This window comes from Helianthus annuus, chromosome 8 (genome assembly GCF_002127325.2).
Source record: "Helianthus annuus cultivar XRQ/B chromosome 8, HanXRQr2.0-SUNRISE, whole genome shotgun sequence".
NCBI classification, from domain to species: domain Eukaryota; kingdom Viridiplantae; phylum Streptophyta; class Magnoliopsida; order Asterales; family Asteraceae; genus Helianthus; species Helianthus annuus.
The window spans coordinates 82,953,013-82,980,880 of record NC_035440.2 but is presented as its reverse complement, the minus strand read 5'-3'; the positions used below and the strand labels follow the sequence as shown (position 1 = coordinate 82,980,880).

Below are 27,868 nucleotides of genomic sequence, written 5' to 3'. Positions count from 1 at the left end.
CGATTACAGAGCTCACAGGTAATGATAGGAGGAAATGGTGTGCTGAGCGCTCGGGGAACTTCTCGGTACGTAGTCAAAGAGCTCGTATCCAGCAGGTTTCGTATAGTGATCTGGGTACCGGTTTTGCGTGGAATTCTTGGGTTCCTTCAAAAGTAAACTATTTTGTATGGCGTGTGGCGCTAAATAGAATCCCGACCCTGATCGATCTGGATCGCAGGAACGTGCGGTTTGGGTCTACTCTTTGTCGGTTTTGCGATGTTGGTGACGAAGATGCAAGCCATGTTCTGTTCGTGTGTCATTTTGCCCAGGAGGTTTGGAACTTTGTTGCAGCCGCTAATCGTCTTAGAGCCGAAAGACTTGGTCAATATCCACAAGTATATGCAAGGGTCGAGCAAATGGAAAAAGGTGATTTATCTAGTGCTTCAGACGACTATGTGGTGTATATGGAAAGCTCGCAATGATCTTATTTTCAATAGCAAGCAGCCTATTGTTGGGAGGATTAAAGACGAAATTAGAGCTCTTGGATTCCTTTGGTTGAGAAGTCGGGCGAAAGCGAGTTCGGTAACATGGACGGATTGGTGTAATTTTGATTTGTCGTGTTTTATTGTTTGAGGTCGGTAGATGTATTGATTGATAATTTTCGGGTTAACTAGTTGTTAATCTTGGGCTTTAATAAAATTTCCGTTGGCCGTTCAAAAAAAAAAGTGTGAACATGCAAACTTATTACACATGAACATGTGAGGGCACACAAACATGTAGCAAGACATTTGAAAACTTAAGTTTCAAGTAGTAGCTCCTTTTTGTGAGAGCATACAAACATCTACAAACACGAACATGCCACTCGGAACGTGTGAACGTTTTCTTGCAAGTTTCTTGCGTAACTAGAAAGCGGTATCAAATTCCGGCTATTACCCACATATAAGTTGAGGCCGGATTCTGAAAGCTTAAGTTTCATGTAGCAGCTCCTTTTTGTGAGAGCATACAAGCATCTACAAACACGAACGTGCCACTCGGAAACGTGTGAATAGGGCTGTTCATAAAGCTCGCGACTCGTAGCTCGCTCGAAAGAAGCTCGAGAAAAACTAGCTAAAAAAACTCAATTTGAGATGACGTGAACCAAGCTGGCTCATTTTGTAACTAAGCCCAGCTCGAACTAAGCTCGGCTCGGCCTATGGCTCGGCTCGTTGGCTCGTTCTTAGGCTCGTTTAACTCCGACGTAAAGTTCAAGCCAAGTTTAACCGCCTGAATTAATTTCGAGCTTGAGCTCGACCCCACCCTGGCTCGACTCGTTTACAGCCCTACGTGTGAACGTTTCCTTGCAAGTTTCTTCCGTAAGTAGAAAGCGGTATCAAATTCCGGCTATTACCCACATATAAGTTGAGGCTGGATTCTGAAAAACTTAAGTTTCAAGTTGCGGCTTCTTTTTGTTTGCGTTATGATTGAACAGTTTTCAACTTAAAGATCAAAAGTGTATGTACTCGTCAATATGTAGAACAAGACACATTAATACTTCAGTTAACCGGTTAGAGATTAAAAAAAAATTAAAAAAAAAAAAACCCAAATCAGTAAATTGATCAAAACCATCCACATTATAATCCCTAAGGTTTCACAAAGGAATAGGACAAGAACATGCCACCAATATCCAACTACTTTTGGTCTACGCGAACTAGGTATTATCAATAACGCATTTCATATACAATCACAAGTAACTCTAACCTCGTTGCCAAACACAACTCTTTACCAATAACTCTCATCCTCTTCATCATCATCATCCTCGTAATCTTCATCGTCATTCATCAGCATATCATCGTCTGACAGATCTTGGTCTCTTATCGCTTCAGATCTTGACGATTCACTCTCATCTTCCTCCGAGTTTTCTTCACTGCTTTTACTACTATCTTCATCCTCATCTTCGTCTTCTTCTTCATCAGGATAATCATTCAGAGGGTTGTCTTCAGCTGAACTCCCAAAAGAAACAAACAGAGCATAAGAAACACCTTCTGGCACGTTAGAGATGAAACATAACATGAATGGGTCGTATGTGTAACGAAATCTAACCGTTAGAATCATCAGTTGCGTAGTCTGAATTATCTGGGCCGTCATAGAAATCATCATCGTCGTCAACTTTAACACTGTAACCAAAATACATGACCAGATTTTATAAGGTAAGGGCATTGAGGTAAGTTAACGAAACATAAAGACACGTGTCATATCCTTACAATGGAAATGGGGACGAAGCGTTTTCCTCCATCATGCTGATACTGTCATCCTTGACAGCATACAAATCGTATACATAGTCATCCTTTGACGCTGTTTAACCATCAAAGTATCGATTATATGATGTTTTGACAAAAAGATTTAAAAAATTATTTTTTTACCAATCAATGAACATAAGTAGAAAGTTTGAAGACCTTGTTTTATCGTGTGATAATCGATATCAGATTCAATTTCCTCTGCAGCACTTGGAACGAACTCTTGTAATAGAGGCAAGAAACTGTACATTAGTCTCAGATCCTCTTCGTCTCTGGATCAGCATTAAAATTGAATATTAAAAATAACTAGTAAATTTTTCACGCGCGTTGCCACGGCGTCGAAACGTAAATAACTCGAAGTTACACCGTCTAATGAAAACGTATTATATTTGACCGCACTCGTTTCGAACAAAATTAACATCAAAAAATAAACCAACTGAAAACACACATAGAAATAAGTACGAAAACGTATTATATTTGACGCGACAGAATTTACGTTGAAGTGTAAACCAACTTAAGTTTATACCGACACGTATATATACAAAAATAAGCACTTAAAACTCGAGGGGGGTCAAAATGACATTGCATAAAGTTTTTAGAAAGTTAAACGGGTCTTTGTAAAAACTGAAAGTGAAAGGGATAAAGTATAAAAAAAATAACAAAAATAAATAAGAGCGAATTGCAAGTTTTGTCCTTTATCTTCAGACCCAATTTCAGGCGGTGTCCCTTGTCTTTAAATTTCATGAATTTTGTACTTAATGTTTTCAAATGCTACACGTTATGTCCTTTAGCGCTAACCCAGTTAATTTTCTTCGTTAAATCTGTTCATGTGCAAGGCACATGAGGGCAATGTTGTCATTTTATAATTATGTACAAACTAACCATTTTATTATAAAATACTTCATAAACAAAGAATTAAAAAAGAAAAACTAATATAACTAAAACACACTCTAAAATCTCTCAAATTCTCTCTGATTTCTCACCTCCTCTCTCCTACTTACCACCACCACTACCACCATTCATCCCACACACCACCTGCTGCCATCAGCACCACCCATCACCACCGCCACAACCTGCTCACTGGCGCCAATGCCCTACAAACCGGTCCAAAAACTCAACAACTCAAACCTTAACAAATCGACCCCAAAAACTCAATTATCCAAGAACTCAAAAACTGAAAAATAGCATAACCGCCTTGGCAGAGAGTGGCAGAAACGATTCCGGTGACCGGCTGGGACGACGTTGGAGTAGGAGCCGCGGCGGCGAGATGGTTCTTTAAGCGGGTTTGAGATTTTTGAAGTGGGTTTTGTTGGTTTGAGATTTTTGATGTGGGTTTTTTGAAAGGGTGTAATTTTGAAACTGGATTGGTTCTTGAATCTGAGTACCAAGAATTGATGATTTCTGGTTATATAATGGATGAATTGATTGGTCATCATCTAGATTTTGGGCTTTAAAAAATTGATTTGCAGATTACAATCTTTAATTTTTGAGTTTGAACATGGAGTCTCATAGTTAGTTGCTGAGAGAGGAGAGAGAGAGAGATTTTAGTGAGAGAAAGAGTGTTGAGAGAGATAATATTTTTGTTTTATATATATTTATTCTTTTTGTTTTTTACTTAATCTTATTATAATTAAATAGGTAAAATTACAAAAGTACCCATATGTGATATGCACATGATATCTTTTAACGTTAAAAACAAACTTAGTTAGGCATAAAGAACAAACCGTGCAACAATCTGAAACATAAAGTACAAAACCCATCAATTTTAAAGACAAAGGACAACGCTTGAAATTGGGTATAAAGATACAGGACAAAATTTGCAAATCACTCAATAAATAAATAAAAAAGTTACTCTAGAGTAGCCACCAAGTTGTTCTTTCTTCTTTGATATTATTGATAATTAGTTTTTTTATGAACAAATCGAATGTCATATATAGTTGCAGAAAGTATATAATTTCAATGATAAATTAATAATATATTTTGAATAAACTAATTCACGAAGTTTTAACATTCAAATACTCTTTGGTCAACTCTTGACCCGTTTGGCCTGTAACTTTTGAAACTAGTTCTTTTTTCGCTTGCAAATAAATAAAAAGTGTAAAACCGATACTTACTCTTGTTCATGTACCGCACTGGTCTCCCCAACATCCACACGCTCAACATCATACAGACGGCACATGTCATGCAGTGCATCATCAGATACAGCAGTGTCTGTCCCCTTTCGGCTTTTCCATATTTGCTTAAAACGAGCATTCTTAGCCAAAAGCTGGTGCACAAATATTACTACAGAATCAGCATCTAATATACCAACCATCATGTATAAATATAAATGGTTTTTGTAACTAATTCATGTAATAAACTAAATAATATAATTACATTACAAAAACTATAATATCACAATAAATACGCCAACTTTTTTAATAAAACGATTTAGAATATTGTGAGCATTCAAATACACAGTAGGTGACTTTCAACCCATCTAAGTATCTAACCCATCGACCTACTATAACATTACCTTATTATATATTTTAGAGTAAACTGCCATTTTGGTCCCTGAGGTTTGGTTACTTTTGCTACTTTAGTCCAAAACTCAAACCTTTTGCATTTGTGGTTTCAGTTTTATTGCCATTTTGGTCCAAAAATGAAATCAGGTCATACTTGTCTTATAAAATCCTGCAATTTTGTCATTTTCCTCGGGGGCAAATCAGGTCATATTTTTCTTATAAAATATGGTATTTATTTATAAAAAAGAAATGATCATTTTGCTCCTGCGGAAAATGACAAAATAACAGGATTTTATAAGACAAATATGACCTGATTTCATTTTTGGACCAAAATGGCAATAAAACTGAAACCACAGGGACCCAGATGCAAAAAGTTTGAGTTTTGAACTAAAGTGGCAAAATTGACCAAACCACAGGGACCAAAATGGCAGTTTACTCTATATTTTATCTGTGTAGCCTCACTTTTATAGTCCGAATGGACCCATTTACATATAATAGGGTTGAAACTGACACCTTGTAAGTTGTAATCCATGCTATATAATGGAAAGCCAAGAAGTGACTACATCATCAAGTGCAAAACATGAACCGTTTTATAATGTGAAAGCCATATACTAATAACATCATTTCCTTGCACAATACAGTAGCAATAATTTCTAACTTTCAACCCTATCCTTTTTGTCTACTATTTGGTAGAAAACCGGTCATTAATACCACAAGAAAAATACTTTTCAATAATCACATGGTGCAAAAGTAGAAAAAAAAAAAGCAAAAGAGAAAAATAGGTTATAGGATATAATTAGGCAAAACGTATTGGGATGAATATATATCCGTAGTGGAAGAAAAAACATTATAGAACTGTGGCAAGAAGACTAAAACAAAGAAAAGGAGAAGTTAAAGTGAAACAAGTAAATGCATTTAAACTCACCTCTTGTGTTTCTTTAGCTTTTACCAGCAGCTGCTTCTGTTTCTGCAAACAAATCAAAACAGAAGTTCAGCATCTAACATAAAAGCTACTTCAGCAGAAAAATACATGGAAAACAGTTATCATGTATACCAACAAAGCATATCAGTCTTAATAGAACTGTTAGAAGGTTGCACCTTACTATATGCATGGACTAAAACATTGATGTCACTCATTGATAAAAAATTGGGTAAATTACACTTCTCGTCCTTTATGTTTGTACTGGATTGCAACGGATAGCCTTTAACTTCAATAATTACAGTCACAATCCTTTATTTGCAAAACTCGTTACACTCTACGTCCTTTAGCACTAAGCTGGTTAAAAAAGTTTGTTAAGTTTATTCACTTAAGGGTATTATGGTCAATTCATGTTTTTATTTAAATGTTTAATAAATAAAACAAAAAATAATTTAAATGTTTAACTCGACCTCAATATCCTTGTCACCGTCTTCTTACTGAGAAACCATTGTGTCTGTAGTTTCTTCATCATACAATGGATAATCTTTTGCAGTTAAAACACCCGAAGCAATTAACTGATTCGCCTCCCATCTCTCTGGAGAATTCATTCTCTTCAAACGCATCCGAGAACCAGAAACCGCATCTTCTTCGCTGACCTTCATCTCTAAGAATCCCGTCTTAGATTTTAATTCAACAGCTTTGTTTAACGGCAACAAGTCCTTACCGGAGTTCTGATCAACATCTCTCATCGAAAGCGACAATTTCTGACCCGAAACTGAAATCACCTTCACGAAAACCTTTTGATCGAGTTTAACCGCATCTGTAACACATGAACCAGACCCTCTTTACCATCAATATCAGTATCACCAATCCGAACAAAACAACCGCTATCTATTACTGTTGACCCCCTCCCTTCGTACACCCGATACAGTTCAGGCTCACCGGATCGTTTCACCGTTGTTCAGATTCTCGTTCTCTGTCTCTATCACGGTGGTCATGGTAGGAGCGGTGGTGGCGGGAGGAGTCGTCGGCGGAGGGTGAGGGGTTGGAGGATGAGGGGTTAGGGTTTGATTGTTCGGATCGGCGCTTTTGTTGTTCGAATTCTTCTTGGATGGTGGGTTTGGTTCGCTTGGTTGGTTGCAGGGCAGGAGGGGAAGGGGATCGATGAAGGAGAGTAACGCCAGGGAAGGGGATCGATGAGGGAGTTGCAGAGGTTGGGAGGATGAGGTGGTGTGGTGGGTAGGGTTTTAGGGTTAGGAAATTGGGGAAGATGATGTGCATATGCAATTTTTTTGTTTTATTTATTAAACATTTAAATAAAAACATGAATTGACCTTAATACCCTTGAGTGAATAAACTTAACAAAAAAATTTATCCAGGTTAGTGCTAAAGGACGTAGAGTGTAATCGGTTTTACAAATAAAGGATTGTGACTGTAATTATTGAAGTTAAAGGCTATCCGTTGCAATCCGGTACAAACATAAAGGACGAAAAGTGTAATTTACCCTAAAAAATTTGGTGTGTATTGTGTAGTCAAACTAGCACGGTTCTTAACTATCAAAGCACAAGTGAATCATGGGTGATGATTCAAAACTATTTTTACACTATGATAAAAGAAGATGGTTAACTCTTTCCCTCAAATTTCAATAGAAGGCCTATACATATCATCAAGCAGCAAATCTCTCAGTTGAGCACAGAAAGATAGTAAAAAGATAATTCTTGACTTGAGACTTTAACATTTCGACACCAACCAAACAAATCAAGATGCACGAAAGGCATGGTATACAAATGTATGCGATTTAACATAGATCAAAATGTAAGTACATGTGGGTTACAAAATGCAATATGTTAAGTACAGGGCAAAGACAGATCTTACATTATCAGTCTTATTACTACGCCTCTGGTCCTCAACTTTTGCTTTAGAATTAAGCGGATCAGCAGAATCAGGCTGCTTGACAAAACAGTAAACAATCAATAAACAAAAGGATTGTCTTATGGATGCCAGCATTATGGCTAAACACAAAACATATAGGCCATTAAGATTACAATTACTCAAATATCACCTTACTAGCAACAAATGACTGAAGAATATCAACAGCAACGTCAGAGCTGCTCACAGTATCCACATGTTGTACAAAAAACTTCTTAGGCTTCAATTCCTCAGCTGCAAGAATCAAGATGACAAAACAGTCCATCATTTCATCGAATCATCATTGTAACTACACTTTGTTTATAAGCGTCCAACAATTCATATCTAAGCTCCTAAATGTATTAATATCATAACTATTTACCAAGAAATCTTTGTCCATAAATCATCAACTACTCACAAACAAGCTCCCAAAATTAACAAATAAACACCATAACTCATAGTTATTAAAGGCACTAGGCGCACTCAAGGCGCACTGGCCTTGCCTGGGGCCTAGGCGCAAAGCGCAAAAAAAGCGAGGGCCTGAGAAAAATAAAGCGCATAATGACAAAAATTTAAAAATATATTATGTATTAGAAAAAGAATACTATTCTTCAAATAAAATAAACAAAGTCTATTATGTAACACTTTATATCATCTAACTAGTACCAAAATATTAGTGTATTAGTGTTATAAAGTAGTTTTCCTTGAATAAAAATAGAAATCTGGCTAGAATCTTGTTGGAATTTAGAGAATTTGGCCGGAAGCTCTCCGGAATCTCGCCGGAATGTGCGCCTGAACCATCACCTCGAGAATTAAAGCGCAATTTCCTCGACTAAAAGCGCAACTGCCTCACCTCGCCTGAAAAATGGGCCTAGGCGCAAGAGGCGATGGCTTTTAACAACTATGCCATAACTATCACAAACAGATTAACAATTTACAAAGCAAAACAGTTTACTAAATGATGACAGTTTAACTATTAACCGTACGATCAAACAAATTAACAAACAAAAACTCAAACCAGTCCATCATCTCATCAAATCATCATCATAACTCCACTTTGTTTATAAATCATCCAACTGTTCACAAGCAACCTCCCAAAACTTACAAACAGCTACCATAACTATCACAAAAACAATCCACAAAGCAAAACATCTTACTAAACAATAACAGTTTAACTATTAACCATACGATCAAACAAATTAACAAACAAAAACTCAAAACAGTCCATCATTTCACCAAATCCTCGTCATAACTCCACTTTGTTCATAAATCATCAAAGTACTCATAATTAACCTCCCAAAACTTAAAACAAACGCCATAACTATCACAAACAATCTGCAAAGCAAAACATCTTACTAAACAACAGAAGTTTAACTATAACCGCAATATCAAACATATTAACAAACTAAACAACAAAAGTTTAACTATGACCGCAATATCAAACATATTAACGAACAAAAACTCAACAGTCCATTTCATCAAATCCTCATCCTAAGGGCGGTGGGGGTGGCACGCTATGCCACCGTGATACATCAATTCAACGCGTGATACAAGAACAATTCCCACCGCCACCTACTTTTTCACGAGTGATGATTTCAAGACCGTGATAAAATCAACGCGTTATGGCTTGAGCGTGATAAATGGATGTGAGGGGGTGTGGGGGTTTATTGTTGGGTGTTGTTAGTGATGACCATTGCCACCAAAAAAGGTTGTGAGTGATGGAAAAACGGTTGATGACATGGCGGAACTTGATTGGGTGCTTGTGAGTGATGGAATTCTATCACTAGTGACCACCCCCACTCCCCTAACTCCACTTTGTTCATAAATCATCCAACTGTTCACAAGCAACCTCCCAAAACTTACAAACAACTACATTAACTATCACAAACGATCTACAAAGCAAAACATCTTACTAAACAACAACAGTTTAACTATTTTTTTTTTGAACGGCAAATTTGGATCACTGACGGACCACTGGAGTATCATCGTGCCACCAGCGGAACCACCCGATCATATCCATCTCCACTAGGCATAATGCCTCTACACCAATTCAGGAGGAAACCCAATAAATATGGGAAAACCCCCCTTTGTGGGAATCGAACCCAGGACCTATTGATCCCAAAGTTTTGTCCCACCCCCAAGATGCCACTAGGCTATAAAGCCATGGACAACAACAGTTTAACTATTAACCGTACGATCAAACAAATTAACGAACGGAAACTCAAAACAGTCCATCATTTCATCAAATCCTCATCATAACTCCACTTCATTCCTAATCATCAAACCATTCATAAATAACCTCCCAAAACTTACAAATTAATGCCATAACCATCACAAACAATCCACAAAGCATAACATCTTACTAAACAATAACAGTTTAACTATTAACCGTACTATCAAACAAAAACTCAAAACACAATAACACACACCTTTGGAAGCTGAATCATTGATAGATAGCTTCGCAAAATCCAGCAACGGACGCTTCACAGGTCTTTCGTTGATTTCGAGCCCTAATTAGACCAAAAATGAGCGGAATTATGAGAAATAACCATCGGAAAGTAGAAATAAACTTACAAAAAGCTTCGAGTGGAGACTGGTAGCTCTTCCGTTTAACCCTAACGACCACAAGTTTAGGTTTGTCGTCCTTCAACAGAGCGGTGGATGATGACGTCACCGCCTCTTCCGCCATTGTTAATGTTATTAAGTCGCCGGTGAAGGATTTCGAAACAGGGAGGAAGGGTTTTGGAGTTTGGGGAATAAAGTGGCCAAATTATTATCTTTTTTTATTTTTTTGTTATATATATATTTTTTTAAAGGTGTAATTAACAACAGACGTTAATACACATTCGCAAGACGCAGGCCCGCCCCATTTCTGTCCCAAGGACTATGTTCTCTTAACGGGGCCCACGCCTGTTGTGACAGAGCGACTTGACAGGAGTTGCACCCTCCACACGAATCGACCGCCTGTTGTGACAGAGCGACTCGCTGGAGTAAATACACCGTAATAGAAAACTTGGGTCCCTCAGGCTTGAACCGGAGTCCTTGCCATCCTTGGGTTGGGAATAACCCCAATGCCTCACCTTTGATGGAGGTGGGGATCGAACCTGAGACCACACACATGTTATTAAGTTTTATACTTTAAATTTTTTGTTTATTTGTATTTTTTTAACGACAAACATACATGATTCTAAAGTATACACAATTTGTTCCAATGAAACTTAAACCTCTGCTATTTGAAACTTAAAAGAGTGACACTGATTCAACACCTTGATACCATTAGACTACAAGCTCTTTGATAGATAATATTTTATTCGTTTTAACATGTTGGGTAATATCAAACTATCAATTACACTTTTCATCCGACTTAGGATTTATACTAGATTGTAATGTAATGTAATTTCTTCCACAAGCTTAAAAAATGTACATGGATCATCGTTAATGTTATTATATTGTCACATATTTTGTCCTTTGGGTTGATGAACATTACACATGTTAAGTGTAGTAAAGTGCCTAATTATAATGTCTCATTCTAATTCAAAGCCTCAAATCACTAACAAATATGACGAGTTAGGTGTCAGGATCGGATTTTCGTTTATCCTAAAAAGACATATATTTTATCTCAAACCTTACATTACCTTTAAGAAATTTCTTATATTTTCACTTCATTGCCACTTATATTTATTTTACATATACTAATTTTTTTATATTCGTATTATTTAAAATAGTAAACTATACTTATTATTGTATTAAACTACATTTTAAAAAGTATATTAAAATTTCGTAAAATGAGGAATTTAAAAAAAATAAATAACATAAATTAAAAGATATCATGCAACAAGCATAGAAAAAGTTTGTAAAACAAAATACATAATGTTCTAATTCATCATCATTATCATACTCAGTAAATCCTACCAATAGCAAAGCTAAGGTAGGGTCTAAGGAGGGTAAATGTAGACAGCCTTACCTCTACCCCGTAGGAATAGAGAGGCTTCTTCCAGTGAGATAGTTTTGTATCAAGCCTTGGACCTAAGACACATAACGCTCAAACAATTGGGACAAAGACTGATTGGTGCATGTACCCCCGTGTCTTTCAGCTATCAACGTCACCACATGATGCATGATTAACCATCCGCCGCTTTTAACGTTATTTTCACGAAATTAGTAAAATAATGTTAAAGTTAGCATCATTTCACTTTTGCCCCCGAGTGCCCATACATATATACATTATATATGCACACTGCAAGCGAGACATTACATAATGTTCTAATTCTATCATATAATTTTGCATGGCTTGCAAGTTGTGCCTAGGTTCATGTGGTTTGCTTCAAGTAGGATGATTTTTTGTTCTATAAGCTAAAAATAAGCGTTCATTTGCTCATTAAATTGTTCTAGTACTGGCATTTTTTAGTGTTTTAGTAATTTTATTCGCGACCAAAACTTGTTCATGTCTTGTAATGATTCTACATTCGCCTTCCCACTGGACAAGACAATTCCTCAACATTAACTGGCCCCTTATTAACATGGATTCCATAATTGTTAGTCAGAGGATAATCATCGTTGAGATCGAAAGCAGTTGTGTGAGTGTATGAAGCAGATTTAGTGTAGTCAATGAGTGTAAGTTGTGAGAATCTCTGCAAAACATGCATTATGAAATATTTCTCTCTTGATCGTGTATTGAAATAGGATCTTCAAACATTGAAGTTCTGATGTGCGTTGGATCATGACATACTAACACTCTTTAAGAAATGGTATCTTATTGTTTATAAGTGTTTAACTTGTAGTTGATTAAAACATAAACTACAAGTTTGGCTTAAGGGAATTCTTGCTATGTGTAAATGCCCACTTTTAGACTGCGGGGAGTGAAGGGGCTTAGGTTGGGGGCATCGTTCGACACGTGGCGAGGGTGAGATCCGCAAGCTTATGGTGAAAAACGAGGGGTGTGGTGTGGCGTGGCTTAGCTTGGCGTGGCCAGCTATGTGAATTTTTTTTTAATTAAAGTAGCCAACCAAAGCCGGCCAAGTCACCCACGCCAAAGGGGCAATGCCATACCCAAGCCCAACCCGGAGTGGAGCAGCTGGCGTTGAAGAGCTTTCCCCGCCCAACCAACGCCGCCACTCCCCGCAGTCTTAGGTGTGGATTCTAGGCTGGGTTTCAATACCTAGTCATTTTATAATTTTGTAAAACAGACTGATATAATCTTTAGCTTTTATATATGTCACACATCCTTCGGATTTTGAAAATTACAGAAAATATATACGTAGTTGTTAAGGATTAAAAAAAAAAACAATAAAAATTCCCCACGAGCATCGGGAGCAAGTATATATTATTAGGTTTAATTACCTAAAAGATGTTATAAATTGAAATTCACACGTGTTTTACGTTGATCGAAAACCATAAATACTAATACCAATACCGTAGCAATGTTCGGTCGATATAGGTTCGGTTTATTACAATACTGAAACCCTGTATAGTTTACGCTACCATTTTTTTTTTATATTTTCAATACAACTCCATTTTAAATAAATTTATATCGAAATTATAACAAAAGAAAATATGTTTTTTTTATGTACAACATTCAGATTGTTACGTTATTGTCATCAAAATAACACAGGCAATATAAGATGGCTACATTTATAAATTTGATCATGGTGGTACATAAAAAGGAAAAAGAAAATTACAAGTCAGATCAAGGCTATCAAAAGTAATTGCTCAATTGAATTGAAAGCTTAATATTCCAAGATGTCACACTTGATGAACATGATCTGATCATGAGCCCTCATTGAGTTGGAGGGTGATCCATATATAATGCGACTCGTCTTAAAAGTTGTAGCGATTATCGTTTGGTGGAAGATTTGACAAGGAATAATGTAAATCACGTGAGCAGATCGGGGTGGGCGGGGTTGATTCCCCGAAGTCACCGAGTAAAGCACGGGGGGACGGTTTTCCCCGACGGGGAAAGCTCCACGTCGGCTTCCCGACCACCTCCCCGAGCCCACACCCACTAGTCTGATGTCGATTATACATTCCTAAAAGAGCTGAATGAGAATAACATGTGCTCATTCAAAGCCATCAACAATGCAGGTCAACATAAGTGAATGGTTTAATGCATTATATAAGTTAGTACATCGGCTGATCGGCAAACTAACTGTTATCATGTTGATATGTAGTTAGAACATTTATTTCACTTTTTGCACAGTCAAAGTTTAATGGATATTAGAATTTATGGTCACATTTACTTAATTTCATATTATCAAATAACCTAATTGAAGTTATTAAGTGCTTACGTGATCAAAACTGAGAACGAAATTGGTACAAGTGTTTACGGAGAGTTGACCATTTTCAAAGAAACTCTGTCTGTCTGGCAAATCAAGACTGGAGGACATGAGCTCGTTGCCAACTTGTCCCTCGTGTGTAGCTTTCGGGTATGATCGGTTTCCATCTACGCTTTCAAGTATCATCAATCATGATCTCCAGCTGCACACGCACATACACGTAAAAGAATGTCAAGCCCATTTTATTACAGTTGATTATATGATTATCATTATAATTATATCGCAATCAGTACCAAAATGCATATAAAACACTAATCAAAGTTGATTATACGCTAAAATTAAAAAATATCAAGGCCTATCGCCTCCACCTCCCCTACCATCACTGCGGTTACCACTAGTAGAAACAAATACAGTTCGCGGACCCATTTTTATACTTTTATTTTTTTCAAAAACGACCCGTTTCAACCCGAGATCATATGGCAAAAAACCCATTTTGATAAGAACCCGTTCGATAATTTTTAAAAGAGTAAAGTATACGGATAGTTCCTGGTGTTTTCCAAAATAATGGATTTGGTCCCTAGCTTTCTAAAAGTACAAGGATGGTCCATGTGGTTTGAACTTTGTAACGCTTTAGTCCCTAACTTGGACCTCCTGAAACCTTTAAATTTGTTGGTTGGGGACTAAATGCGTCATAAAGTGCAAACCACAGGGACCATTCATGTGCTTTTAGAAAGTTGGGGACCAAATCCAAAATTTTGGTAAACCACAGGGACCATCCTTATACTTTACACTTTTTAAAAACGACCCGTCTTGACCCGTTAGCCGAGCTGATCCTCTCGTTTTGCCAGGTTTAATTCGAGATACGTTAATGTACCTAAGCTTTACGGTTGTCCCTTCCATGCGATCCACGCATTCTTGACTTGATCCAATTGAGAATCGGGAATCCTTGTGTTTCTATCTAATAACTCAACCCATTCCTTCCAAGGAGGACTAGAAGGATCCAAGAATTCCGCAACTTGAGGCAACAAAATTGATCTATAAAAAACTTCAACTTCTTTCAGTATTTCTTCGGATTCAACCAAGATCGCCATTTCAGGCCTTGTATCAAGACGGGTTCTCATGGCGAAATTGTTTGATCTTAAAAATAACACTTCAGATGGAGCGATCGGTACTACAATCCGTGAGAATTTGTTTAGTGAGAGTGTAATTATGTCTCTCCGAAGTAGGCCCCGCTTTATTGCCACCGCGGTCCCCACCATTTTGCGTATCTGATCAAGTAGCAATATCAAGTTCATTTGTGAGCTAAAGAAAGCTATATCACCGTAAACATGTTTCAAAAAAACTAGAGTTAATTACTGTTTTCGTCACTGTGGTTTGTCAAAAATCACTATTTCAGTCCATTAGTTTAAAAATTGCGATTTTAGTCCTTGTGGTTTCACTTTCGTAACCATTTCAGTCCAGTCTCCTAACCCCATCTATTTTACCGTTAAGTTTTTAATGAAATGCCTAAATTACCCTTGTGTTAATTAAATAAAAAAACCATGGAAATTTAAAAGATTGTATCCTAGGACCCACTTGTTAAAACACAACCCCACGGAAAAGAAATGACCATTTTGCCTCAGTGGCAAATCAGGTCATATATGTCTTATAAAATCTGGTATTTATTTATAAAAAAGAAATGACCATTTTGCCCCTGCGGAAAAGGAAAAAATAGCAGGATTTTATAAGACAAATATGACCTGATTTCATTTTTGTACCAAAATGGCAATAAAACTGAAACCACAGGGACCCAGATGCAAAAGGTTTGAGTTTTGGACTAAAGTGGCAAAAGTGACCAAACCACAGGGACCAAAATGGCAGTTTACTCTTAAAATTTGGATTCTGGTTTTGAACAAAACAAATATAGCGGATTCGGGTAGGTTGTTAGTTTCTTGACCCTTTTACTTATAAATGAGTTAAATTTGGGTTAATGTTTTATCTCTGACAGACAAAAATCATAGAAATTAGCTTAAAAGAAAACAAGCCAAATGGACAGAACCAGTCAAAGGTTGTTCTACATGTATTTTTGCATAAGAATCCTGTATCATTTTATTCATAAAAACAGATTACGCATGAACATATAATATAATTTGAACAAAAAGTGCTTCATGGCGATCATTTCCGGTTTTGAACCAAGAACTGGTCTAGAATCAAAACAAATGGATTAGGATCAAATACAAAGGATCCTTATTGTAAGAAGTGTAAGAAGGATTTATAAAGTGACAAGTGTCCAATAACCTAAAAAAACCCACTACACAAAAATAAATAAATAAATTAAACATCCACCACCACCAAAAACCTAAACCCCCACCCCCCCCCCCTCCCCCCATCACCCACCCCAAATTTTTTTTTTTTTTTTACCGGGGGGTGTGGGGTAGGGGTTTAGGTTTTGGGGTGGTGGTGGGGTGGGTGTTTAGTTTTTTTAAGATTTTTTTTTAGGTTTTTGGGGGGTGGGGGGGGGGGGGTTAGGTTTTTGGGTGGTGGTGGGGTGGTGGTGGGTGTTTAGGTTTCGGGTGGTGATGTAGTGGGTTTAGTTTAGGTTATTGGACACTTGTCACTCTATAAATCCTTCTTACACTTCTTACAATTAGAAGTATTTGTAGAATAACTTAACCCCAAAACAAATATAGCCGATTCGGGTCAGGTCAGGTTTGGTTTGGTTCAATCCCAATTCAGTTGGCTTTTGTAACCCCATTTACTTATAAATTAGTCTATTTAGATTATGCATTATCTCTAACGCATAAAATCATAAAAATCACCTTAAAAAGAAAAGAGTAAATTGTCATTTTCGTCCCTGAGGTTTGGCCACTTTTGCGACTTTCATCCAAAGGTTTGTTTTTCTACATCCGGGTCCTTGTGGTATTGCCATTTTCGTCCCTGAGGTTTGACAACTCATTGCAACTTTTGTCCCTCGAGGTTTGGCCCTCAGGGACGAAAATGACAAGATTTTGAAACCACAGGGACCCAGATGCAGAAAAACAAACGTTTGGATGAAAGTCGCAAAAATGGGCAAACCATAGGAACGAAAATGACAATTTACTAATAAAAACAAGTCAAATAGACCAAACCAGTCAAAAGAAGCTCTACATCTACTTTTGCATAAAAATCCTAAACTAATTCATTTATTAAAATAGATTACTCGTGAAAATAAGTAAACTCATTTTCACCTGTCACCTGACCCAACCATTTCGCAAGCTCTCGTTCTGTAGCTAAGTTCCGAGATAAGTTTACTTACTTGATGCAACATGAACGACTCCCCACAAATAGATATTTCAACATAACTTGCTCCAAACAATTTTTCCATTTTTCCACACGAACATTGAACAATTCTTCTGAAATGCGAAGCACTTATTTTATCTTTATCATCAGGTTCATGTAGCCATTTAGCAAGAACAGGCGCATCCTCCAAACCATTATTCCCTTTTGCATCAGGTTCATTAACCACTTCCTTGTCTGAATCAATGTTCATTAATGGCACGTGTTCTTCATCAACCGAATTTGAAACGATTTCATCAGATTCATCGCATTCTATTTCAGATGAGTCCTCCTCGTCACTTTTTTCGAGCATTGGCTCGTTTGACCATTTTAATTTTGCTCTTCTATTGGCCATGCGCCCACCATCAGGAGACTGTTTCGCAGAATACTTCTTTCTGTAGTTTTTTCGGATTGTATAGTTATGGAAAGGATGTTTTCCCTGAAATATCACATGTGTTAAAGATTACTCTGTTATCAACTCGTTCAATCTTCTATATACATAGGGGGTGGTTATTTTAAAAAGACCAAAATTCATAAAAATCTCGTCTAGTTACGGAGTTTCGGGTCGCCGGGTACACGTACTTCGGGACACATTGTGTAATGGGTTTTGATGCAGTGTGTAAACAGTAAACGGGCGGAGGGACCTCTAAACAACTTAAAGAGGATCAGCGTAAATGATTTACAACGCGTCTTTGTAAAATTGTATGCACAGTGCGTCGACCCTTAAAAAATAATCAAAATTATTGTATGGTTATTTTAAGAAAATAGAAGGGTATATAAAAATTAGTAGTGTTTTAAAAATTGTGAAACTACATTTAAACCTAAAAAAAGTCAAAAGTGACATCTATTCTTTTTTGCCGCTCCGAGCCATAACTAACATCTGATTAATTACGAAATTGTCTTTACTCTTAGCGTCATCTTAGGCATTGATTTGACTTAATCAATGGTCCAGATTCTTTCTTACACTTTTTAGGATTTTTGCTCTTTCTATTATGTGTGTGTATAGATATATATGTATTTTGGGTAGGGATCCTGTACATTAATCCAGAAGTGTATTATAACACTGTATATAACACTATATAACACCATATAAACACCGTATAACACTATGTAACACCATATAACACCATATAACACTAAGTAACACTATATAACAATATATAACACTATACATATATCTTAGACATGCTATCAGCCAAAATATAGTGTTATATTTGTTATATAGTGTTATATAGTGTTACATAGTGTTATACGGTGTTCATATGGTGTTATATAGTGTTATATATAGTGTTATAATACACTTCTCACACTTCTGGATTAATGTACAAGATCCTCTATCTATGTATTTATATACACATAAATATACACAGAGAGAGGGACTTTCATCTCAAAACCAATTACTGAGAACTACAAGAACCGCTTTAACCCATGTGCATTATATTATATAAGTTTAACTCGAATGCATGCGGATTTCAATATTTTGTCCAAATGCACACATGCATATGCACTGTATGTCTACATGCATATGCACTGTATGTCTACATGCACATGTGCACATTGTTATACTTTCAAAAAAATAGCATAGAGTAGATACAATCAAAGAGTGGGGAGACAGAAATAAACTACTCGGGTTTCAACATAATGTTGGTTCTAAAACGAACACGCCCAATACACACACACACAAAAACATAGGCAAACATAACTTTAAGATTAACAAACAATCTGGGCTAGTGATGCAATAATAAGTTCCACAACCAAACAACCCTATATGGCAATACTTTTTTTCCATACCTTGTATCCACACCCCATACCCATACCCATACCCATACCCATACCCATACCCATACCCATACCCAATGACTGAACTAAATATTAAAAGTATACCTCAAAAGAATTTAGTATATTATTGAAGTCTGATAAGTGATGTTCAATTTCAGATTCGCTCAAGTTACTAGTGATCCCAATGACTTCAACAGGAAGGAGGTAACTATATTTCCGGATATTACATTCCCTTCTAGCATCAAAACTCCTGAAAATATAGTGAGCAGAAAGATTAATTAGGCGCGTGGGTTTTAAATTGCGCGACGCGCTCCGATGCGTTTGGTCCAAAAATCTGATGCGTGATGCGTAATGCGAGCGCATCACGTATGCGATGCGCTCTTTATAAAAATATACTAAAATTATTTATACATAACAACTTATAAAAACATACTAAAACTAAAACAATTATCGTAGGTAGAAGATAAAGAGTTGTGCTTTTAAGTTCAAATCAAGCATCCTAAAATGTTTCTAGAACCATAAAAAGTGTTTAGGAACCATAATGGTTCAATTCGAGCATGCTAAAATATTAAGTATTGAAAAAACCCAACCCATTTCATGAAATCTGGGGAAAAACATAACAAACAATGATGCGTGCATCATGGCGCATTTTGTGACGGGCGCATTATGCGAAATTGTCGCAATATCATCGCATCATGTAAACGCAATGCATCAGGTGTTGCGATGCGCTCTCATTAGCGCAACGGGCGCATCACGCATTATGCGCGCATTTTAAAACCAAGCGTGCGACATAACATATTTATATTTCTGGATATTAGTATAACGCTATTAGCAAGAACATATATGTTTTTAAGTCCCAATAGGCCTCTTTGGTTCAACTATGACAGTGACATGCATAAGGGCCACGTATAAAAGTTCCTTTAACTCAAGTTTAATTTACAAAAATAAAGATATTGACTTTGTCAAACTGTAGTCTAGTGTTGAAAACCTATATCAACTCTTTGATTACCATCTGGGTTTCGATAATTTATATTGATGCAACAAAGAAAAAACACTTTTTTTTCCATTTCTTAAAACTTTTATAATCACTACTGTGTTATTTATGATTACAGAAACAATATTCTAACAAAAGAGTAAACTTCCGTTTTGTTCCCTGTGGTTTGGTCACTTTAACGGTTTTGCTCCAAACCTTTAAAAATAGCCATTTTGCTCCCTGATGTTTCGGTTTTTTTGCCAGTTTACTCCCCGCCTCTAACTCCATCCAAATTGTTTGTGTTTCCATTTTGCTCCCCGCAGGGAGCAAACTGGCAACAAAACCAAAACATCAGGGAGTAAAATGGCTTTTTTAAAGGTTTGGGGCAAAACCGTTAAAGTGACCAAACCACAGGGAGCAAAACAGAAGTTTACTCCTAACAAAAATAATCAGAATCTTCGAAAAAACTATTCAAGAGGTTGTATGCATAAAAAGAAACAATGGGTGACTTTCAAACTGTATGATCCATTTGACCCGTTCCCCTTTTACTACTTTTATTCAACCCCATAAAGGTACAAAATACTACCCCAAATCGACCCATTATTATAACGGGTCAAAAGTGACCCAAGTAAGGATCACATATTTCTCACCTTTGTGAAGGAAGAATACTGAACACTCTAATACTTTTAGGAAGATACGTATTTACAAGATTTGCAAGTTCTGTCCCGTTTGGGTCACCAACCCAAGCGCTTTCAGGGATTTCCATTTTAAGTGATATCATAGTTGATAAAGAATGAACCTATAATAACCAAAAATGAATTGTAACGCATAAATAACATAAATATCTAAAAAAAGATAACTGCTACAATTTCGCTTGAACTTACTCCTTTATCGGTTCTGCTACTTCTAGCCCATGCTATCTTGTTCAAATCCCCAAAGTTACTGTCACGAATTCCACCTGCTTTGTAAATGGCTGTTTCTAGCTCTTTCTCTATAGCTATATCACACAAATGGTAACACTTTAACAATAAAAATTAAAAACACGGTGCAAAACAAAATGCGTCATTTATTCACAGAAGTTACTCGTGTATGTCGCTTTTAACAGAAGTTTTGATGAACAGATGATGTTATCACATTTTTTTGAGTAAAATGTCATTTTCATCCTTGAGGTTTGGCCAGTTTTGCGACTTTCGTCCAAAGGTTTGTTTTTCTACATCGGATCCAAAAGGTTTGAAATCTTGCTATTTGTTAAGTCAGGGGTATTTCTGCCTTTTTTTGTTAACTTAAAGCGTAACTCGGTCTTTTTCAGTTTATGTAAAAAGACCAAATACCCTTGAAAAAGACTGAATTGCTAACAATGAAGACGGAAATACCCCTAACTTAACGGAGAAAAATGGATGGAGTTAACTGTTAACAAGCCAGATGAAAATGGCAAGATTTCAAACCTTTTGGATCCAGATGCAGAAAAACAAACCTTTGGACGAAAGTCGCAAAACTGGCCAAACCTCAGGGACGAAAAATGGCATTTTACTCCATTTTTTATTCTAAGCAGGCAATTTATCAATTGTGCTGAGTATCAATACTATGAACTGCATAAACTTTGTAAGTATTCAATTGACAGAAAGGAGAGAGAGAGAGAGACTAGATTTTCATTATTTTGTGTTAAGTACAAAGTGAGTCTATACCATCTATATATATATAGGCTATATACATCTACATACATCATAACTAACTCTTAACAGTGTGTAACAGAAAAACTTACATGGAAGTCAATATAGTCAACTAGTCAACTCTCTCTAATAAACTGGATAAGATTACAATTGGAATCAGTCATTTTATTAACCAAACTTGATGTCCGGACCGTCATATTTACATACAATTGGTTGAAAATGGTATCCCAAATTCCCAATTACTAAAGATTACAGTTATATTGACTATTGTACACCACCGCTGCCACCCCCACAGATTGCGGTAAACAGAACTGGAAACCGACAAAGTGAACACATAGACGGGGTCCCTTCATTAACATCGGAGACATGTGATGGCGGTAAAACTCTTCCATTAGCAAACAACATCCGACCACCATTCCGGCGATGATCACTAAAGTTGACATCCATCAGTGCATCACTAAACAGTGCATCCGCCCCAAACCTCCGCTCAATCTCTAGAAACTCACGGAGTGAAGAAGGCTTTGAAGCCTCTCCACTGCACAACCACCACCAGCTCCTTTTTCTAACCCTCTTCCGCCGCCGCTCCACCATAATACCTGTTGTCGTGTCCACGCCACTCCTCCTCCGCCGGACAACATTTCTATTATTTGAAATTGATCCTAGTGTTATAGCGGGTGACCCGTTTTGACGACGAGGAGGGGTTCTGAATGTGAGGGTGGGAAACGACGTCGTCACGCCCATTAAAGCTCCTAAGGTGATGCTACGATCGTGGAAAAACGACCCGGTTGACTCGGTATCGAAATCGGAGGATGAAACTGAAGAGATTGTGGGTGATAGGAAGGGAGGATGTGACATCATCATCTTTCTTGTTGTAACTCACACACACTGTTGCCAGTGTAGTATGTGTGTATATATATATTGTTCAAAATTTTGGAAGTATCTAACCACTATTTAACTTGATAACTACCTAATTATTTAAACCCCTTGCTTCAAATTATGTTTTTTTAAGAGTAAATTTCTGTTTTCGTCCCTGAGGTTTGCCAATTTTAACTACTTTAGTCCAAAAATCTAATTTATAACAAATCCAGCCCTGAAGTTTGCATTTCTTAACGCTTTTCATCCCTAAGGGTGCTTTTTCATTTATTTCTCAGGGATGAAAAGCGTTAAGAAATGCAAACCTTAGGGATGAAAAGCGTTAAGAAATGCAAACCTTAGGGATGGTTTTGTTATAAATTAGATTTTTGGACTAAACTAGTTAAATGGACAAACCTCAGGGACGAAAACAGAAATTTACTCTTTTTTTAGTCATGAAAGTCTAAAAGTTTGAGCTACCAACATTGTGACCGTTTATTTTGTTTATAGTATATTTGAAAGGGAAAAACATACTTTTTAATAAAAATCCAAAATACTGAGTCAGGTTGCACTTAATTCTTTTTTTTTTTTATGGTTAACTAAGACACGCATTAAACAAGCTCTTAAATCTTCAATTTCAGTCATGAAACTAGAACCCTTGATGTTTTTTCTTACAAATAATGAACGTTTTAAATATAAATGCCTGATAAACTTTTTTTTATTTCAGCATTTAATAGATAAGTATAAAAATAATTGTTCTTATCCAAAAAAACTGAATGTGCCATCTAAAAAATTGTTTCGAGCACCAATAATCCGAATATCATTTTCTATCCCAGTCTTTTTCTCGTCTAGAAGTCTAAAAGCTAGAGCTACTTTATCCCCATTTTGTTTTGGCTTTATTTATTTTATTCGTACTTTAAAATATTAATTACTTGAAAGGTATGAATGATTAGATAGTAATTGCTTTTTGTGGTTATTCTTTCCTGTGACATCTTAACCACTGAATTTTATATTTGTTTTTATGTATTATAAAAGAAATGACAATTTTCTAGGCGGTACGTAAAATGTTAATCACATATTAATCAAATTTCATAATTACTTTATTTAGGTAATTTGTAAAATTTGTTACTATATGTTAATACTAGGTTAGAACCCCGTCTATTACACGGGTTGAATAAATATAATTTTATATATTAAATAATAAAAACTTATATATTTATGAACCTTGTATATTGTACGGGTTAAATAAATGTAATTTTATATATCAAATAATAAAAAAAGTTATATCTTTAAAACCATGTGTATTACACAGATTAAATAAATGTAATTTTGTATACTAAGTACTAAAAACGTTGTATCTTTAAAAAACCCGTGTATAATCGGGTTGAATAAATCTACCAAATAATAAAAAATTACATCCTTAAAAACCTCATATATTACACGTGTTGAATAGATATAAAAAAGAGTTATATCTTTAAAAGCCATGTGTATTACACAGATTAAATAAATGTATTTTTGTATATTAAATACTAAAAACGTCGTATCTTTAAAAAACCCGTGTATAGTCGGGTTGAAAAATCTACCAAATAATAAAAAAAATTATATCCTAAATAAATGTAATTTTGTATATTAAATACCAAAAACGTCGTATCTTTAAAAAAAACCGTGTATAGTCGTGTTGAAAAATCTACCAATAAAAAAATTATATCCTTAAAACCTCGCGTTTTACTCAAGTTGAATAAACATAATTTTGTATACAAAATAACAAAAAAAAAAGTTATGTTTTTAAATAATTAGGATAACATTTAATATTAATTTGTTATTTATATATTTAATATAAGATAAGTAGATAAGAGAGGTATTTGTTTTAAAAATATATTAAATTAACAATTTAGATTTGAGAATAATATTTTATTAAAGTATGATAAGATTTAATATTAATTTATTATTTATTTATTTAGATAAATATAAATTTGAGGATACCTTCAATGAATGACACGTGTCCAAAAGTTGGTTTCTTTTATTATAGTAGTTAGATTAGATTTTCGTATCTAGAATACAAACAGAGTTCATAACAATACATATATAAAACTTGTTTAGTTGAATTTAATGTTTAAAAAGCATTTTTTTTTTTATAAATGTCACTTCCAATAGGTCATGTTTATTTTTCAAGATGTCACACCAGACACGAATTACGTCCATGAATTTTTCAATCAAGTGCCAAGTAAAAGTCTAAAACGAAGGTGACAAGAAAATAGGTTAAATCTTTACTTTGGATATTAAACAAGACATGTTCACAAGTTATGGGCTGAGCCCTACATAAATCTAAAAATGTCACGAACCCAAAATTCAGACACATGAGCTCAATAACAACTTTTGTACAAACATTTAAAATGACAACCCATTCAACCCAAGTCTGACTACACAGTTCTGGCCCTGCTATCTGTGCAGATCTTGGCTAGGGTTGCCAATTTGGCGATGTGACAATAGTCACCATTAGAAGTTCACCGTTCAAAAGAAAAAAAAATTCAACCCAAAAATTTACACCAAATAACGTAAATGTCTACAACCAATTATATTACCTGTTTTGACATAGGGTTGGTCAAAAAGCTTACGGCTCACAGCTCGGTTCAAAATCAACTCAGTTTTAAACGAGCCCAGCTCAGCCTGAGCCAAAACAAGTTCGGTTCGTGGCTTGCTCATTGGCTCGCTCATTTGGTTTGAGAAAGTTTAAATACAAAAGTCTCTTAACGTGCGACGACACGCGACCAACAAAATAATGTGCGTAATTATAATATAACATGCGTAATTAGGGTAAAAACCAACCTATGCTTGATTTGTGTTTTGACCATGCATGATTTCTTCTTCATGCGTAATTAAAGTTTGAAATTTATAACGTGCGAAATTTACAAATGAACATGCATAATTAATGTTGGAAATATTATAAATAATATTATGTGGTTGATTAATATAATTATTATTTAATAATTATATAATAATTAAGCCAAGATGAATGAGAGATCTTGAGCATTAAGTTTGTGTACCTCATACTTTTACGTCATTGCTACGAAGTACTTCATATTTAGAGTTAAATGCCCTTTTAGTCCCTGTGGTTTAGGTCATTTTGTCAGTTTAGTCCAAATGTTTCATTTTTCACTTGTGGGTCCAAAAAAGTTTTCTTCCTTGCCATTTTAATCCACTGGGGTTAACTTCATCCATTTTTTCTGTTAACGAGAAGGACAATTCGTTCGTATAATTATGTGAACTAGAAGGGCAATTCGGCCATATAAAATGACCAAATTGTTTTTCTCGTTAACATAAATAATTGATGAAGTTAACCCAGTGGACTAAAATGGCAACAGTGAAACGTTTTTGGACCCACTTGCGAAAAATGAAATATTTGGACTAAACTGGCAAAATAACCCAAACCACAGGGACTAAAATAGCATTTAACTCTAAATATAAAGTATTTCGTAGCAACGACGTAGAAGTATGAGGTACCGAACTGTAAATGTATCAAGAGGATAGAACAACAAGGGTGAGAAAAAGACTTACTAGATACGGAGTCATCTTTCTGCATCTGTAAACCTGAAATCAAAATAACTACCAGATGATTCAACAACCGAAATGAACATCACTACCACCAATTTACACACAGTAGAAACAAACACCAATCAATTTCATCAATTTGAATCAACAAACTGAAACCTAACTATCAAATAAAGATGCAACGGAACATGCCTTTGTAATCGGTGCCGACGTAACCGACGCGCATGACGACCTTCTTCTTCCGGTAAGGCTCCCATCGAATCGGAGTGACGGATTGGCTGGGTGTTGGTGGAGCTAGGGTTTCGGTTTGGGGAATTGAGGAGGAGAAACAGAGGATTTTGAGTGATTTTGTTTGGAAGTTAGAGAGTGAGAATAATAGTTTTGAGGAGGTTTGTGTGTGGATGAGAGGGGATAATGTAAATCGGAAGGACGGTATCGCCATTGAAGATGAACGGACGGACTACTGGTGTGGTGTCCGGTGGTTTGCGGTGAAGGGAACCCTAATTTATGTAGTGTGCATTTGTGGTCCTTTTGGTTTGTCAAATGATGTGTATGGTCCGTGTGGTTTAACGGTTTAACCTAAGATGATGGAGCGTAGTCACGTGAAAATTTGGTGGGGTGTTTTAAGCGTAGTCACGTGAAAATTTGGTGTGGAAGTTGTTATGTAGGCGTCACATAATTGTCTTACGGTTTTCACATATGAGGGTGTGTTTTACTTTTCATACATACCCAAGCTCCATGTGCTTCCTTAAAATATCCAAGCTCCATGTGCTTCCTTGAATGATATAAGAAATTGAATTGATGACATCCAAGCTCCACGGCACTTTCTCCACGCTATGGCCATGGATAGGGTGGGCCGGTTTAATACTTCGTGACTGAAAGCCACTTCAGACCACACCACTCTCTACACCGGTACACCCCGAGTCCTAAATGAGGACTTTTCTTCGTGTGTTGTGCTAAGAACTAACAACACTTGCTTCCTCTCTTTAATATGAAACAAACATCTTAAACACAAAAGATTGAAATGTACACTTAACGTTATCAAAAATTCACATTAATTCAGCATATAGTCGTCAATCTGTATGGTTAACGAATAATAAAACATGATCGCAACATAATTCAGTTTTACAATTCAGTTAAAATCATATATATTCTTTAAGTGTTAGTGTTATTTTTAAAATAACTTCTTTTTAGAACGGTGACCTTTGTTAAAAAGGGTTGGCAAGAAGCTAGAAAACACATATAATCCACTTATAGAATGAAAACATACCAATTTTTCCAAGAAAATAATTTTAAAGGATACCTATTTTTAATCCAAATAAACGATAAAGGATTTTACTTCTTCCAATACGTTAGCAGCGCTAGCCTTCTTGTTATCAAAATACACTTGGTTCCTCTCCTTCCAAATGCATGAACGAGCCGTATAGACAATTGCATGGATTACTTTAGCTTTCCGGATTTCCACATTTAAATTTATGTGCAATATACAAAATTTCGTACCTCGAACGCGAAAATTGGGAGAATACGACACCATATACAAATTCCATGCCATATATAAGAAGCAAAACCGCATGTGGTGAGTAGATGGTCTTTTGTTTCCTCGCCACTTTCACACAAGCCACGCAACTCCGAATCAACTTGCATGTTCCTTTGTTTCAAAGAAACCCGCATTGGAGTTCGTTTTTTCTCGTATGATAATATTAAATTTTTTTTTGGGAATAACTTCTTTGTTTTTGTTCGCTTTTCATTCTTCCCCTACTAACCAGCTATCAAAATTTATCACAAGTCTTAATATACACACTGTAAATTATGAACTAGTAAGACCCTGTCAGGGACTCATGGATGACTTGGATTGGAGCTTCAACCAAATTCTGATCCGGGTATCGATGAATTGGT

The 27,868-nt window shown here is 36.0% G+C and overlaps 3 protein-coding genes across 4 annotated transcripts; all 3 read right to left on the bottom strand.

Moving 5' to 3' along the window:
- Window positions 1-1,547: 1,547 nt before the first annotated feature.
- On the bottom strand, window positions 1,548-10,349 carry LOC110873209 (RNA-directed DNA methylation 4). Its single transcript, XM_022122144.2, has 10 exons — window positions 10,158-10,349; window positions 10,013-10,093; window positions 7,738-7,838; window positions 7,551-7,622; window positions 5,682-5,723; window positions 4,367-4,518; window positions 2,412-2,524; window positions 2,220-2,310; window positions 2,059-2,132; window positions 1,548-1,958 (listed from the first exon to the last, which is right to left on the bottom strand). The coding sequence occupies exons 1-10, from the start codon at window positions 10,270-10,272 to the stop codon at window positions 1,738-1,740; spliced, it is 1,062 nt and encodes a 353-aa protein (XP_021977836.1). The 5' UTR covers window positions 10,273-10,349; the 3' UTR covers window positions 1,548-1,737.
- A 3,364-nt stretch (window positions 10,350-13,713) lies between these two features.
- On the bottom strand, window positions 13,714-26,680 carry LOC110873210 (putative tRNA pseudouridine synthase). 2 transcript variants are annotated; one of them, XM_022122146.2, is made up of 8 exons: window positions 26,165-26,680; window positions 25,979-26,011; window positions 20,786-20,898; window positions 20,552-20,700; window positions 19,034-19,178; window positions 17,130-17,588; window positions 14,730-15,123; window positions 13,714-14,057 (listed from the first exon to the last, which is right to left on the bottom strand). In XM_022122146.2, the coding sequence occupies exons 1-7, from the start codon at window positions 26,412-26,414 to the stop codon at window positions 14,737-14,739; spliced, it is 1,536 nt and encodes a 511-aa protein (XP_021977838.1). In that variant the 5' UTR covers window positions 26,415-26,680; the 3' UTR covers window positions 13,714-14,057; window positions 14,730-14,736. The 2 variants fall into 2 exon arrangements, with proteins under 2 accessions (XP_021977838.1, XP_035832553.1); XM_035976660.1 differs by having other exon boundaries at window positions 13,714-14,068; window positions 26,165-26,452.
- On the bottom strand, window positions 21,527-22,627 carry LOC110873211 (uncharacterized protein At3g17950-like). Its single transcript, XM_022122147.2, has one exon. The coding sequence runs from the start codon at window positions 22,430-22,432 to the stop codon at window positions 21,836-21,838; it is 597 nt and encodes a 198-aa protein (XP_021977839.1). The 5' UTR covers window positions 22,433-22,627; the 3' UTR covers window positions 21,527-21,835.
- Window positions 26,681-27,868: the final 1,188 nt, after the last annotated feature.

What these genes read in the sequence shown, in the direction of transcription:
- LOC110873210 (XM_022122146.2), bottom strand. Translation starts at nt 26,414, where the DNA reads ATGGCGATACCGTCCTTCCGATTTACATTATCCCCTCTCATCCACACA. An exon ending in AGTATTCTTCCTTCACAAAG is followed by an intron (nt 19,179 to 20,551) that starts GTGAGAAATATG and finishes CTATATTTTCAG; the next exon opens with GAGTTTTGATGCTAGAAGGG. An exon ending in ATATACTAAATTCTTTTGAG is followed by an intron (nt 17,589 to 19,033) that starts GTATACTTTTAA and finishes GTGATATTTCAG; the next exon opens with GGAAAACATCCTTTCCATAA.
- LOC110873211 (XM_022122147.2), bottom strand. Translation starts at nt 22,432, where the DNA reads ATGATGATGTCACATCCTCCCTTCCTATCACCCACAATCTCTTCAGTT.
- LOC110873209 (XM_022122144.2), bottom strand. Translation starts at nt 10,272, where the DNA reads ATGGCGGAAGAGGCGGTGACGTCATCATCCACCGCTCTGTTGAAGGAC. An exon ending in CAATGATTCAGCTTCCAAAG is followed by an intron (nt 7,839 to 10,012) that starts GTGTGTGTTATT and finishes TGATTCTTGCAG; the next exon opens with CTGAGGAATTGAAGCCTAAG. An exon ending in AAGCTAAAGAAACACAAGAG is followed by an intron (nt 4,519 to 5,681) that starts GTGAGTTTAAAT and finishes TTTGTGCACCAG; the next exon opens with CTTTTGGCTAAGAATGCTCG.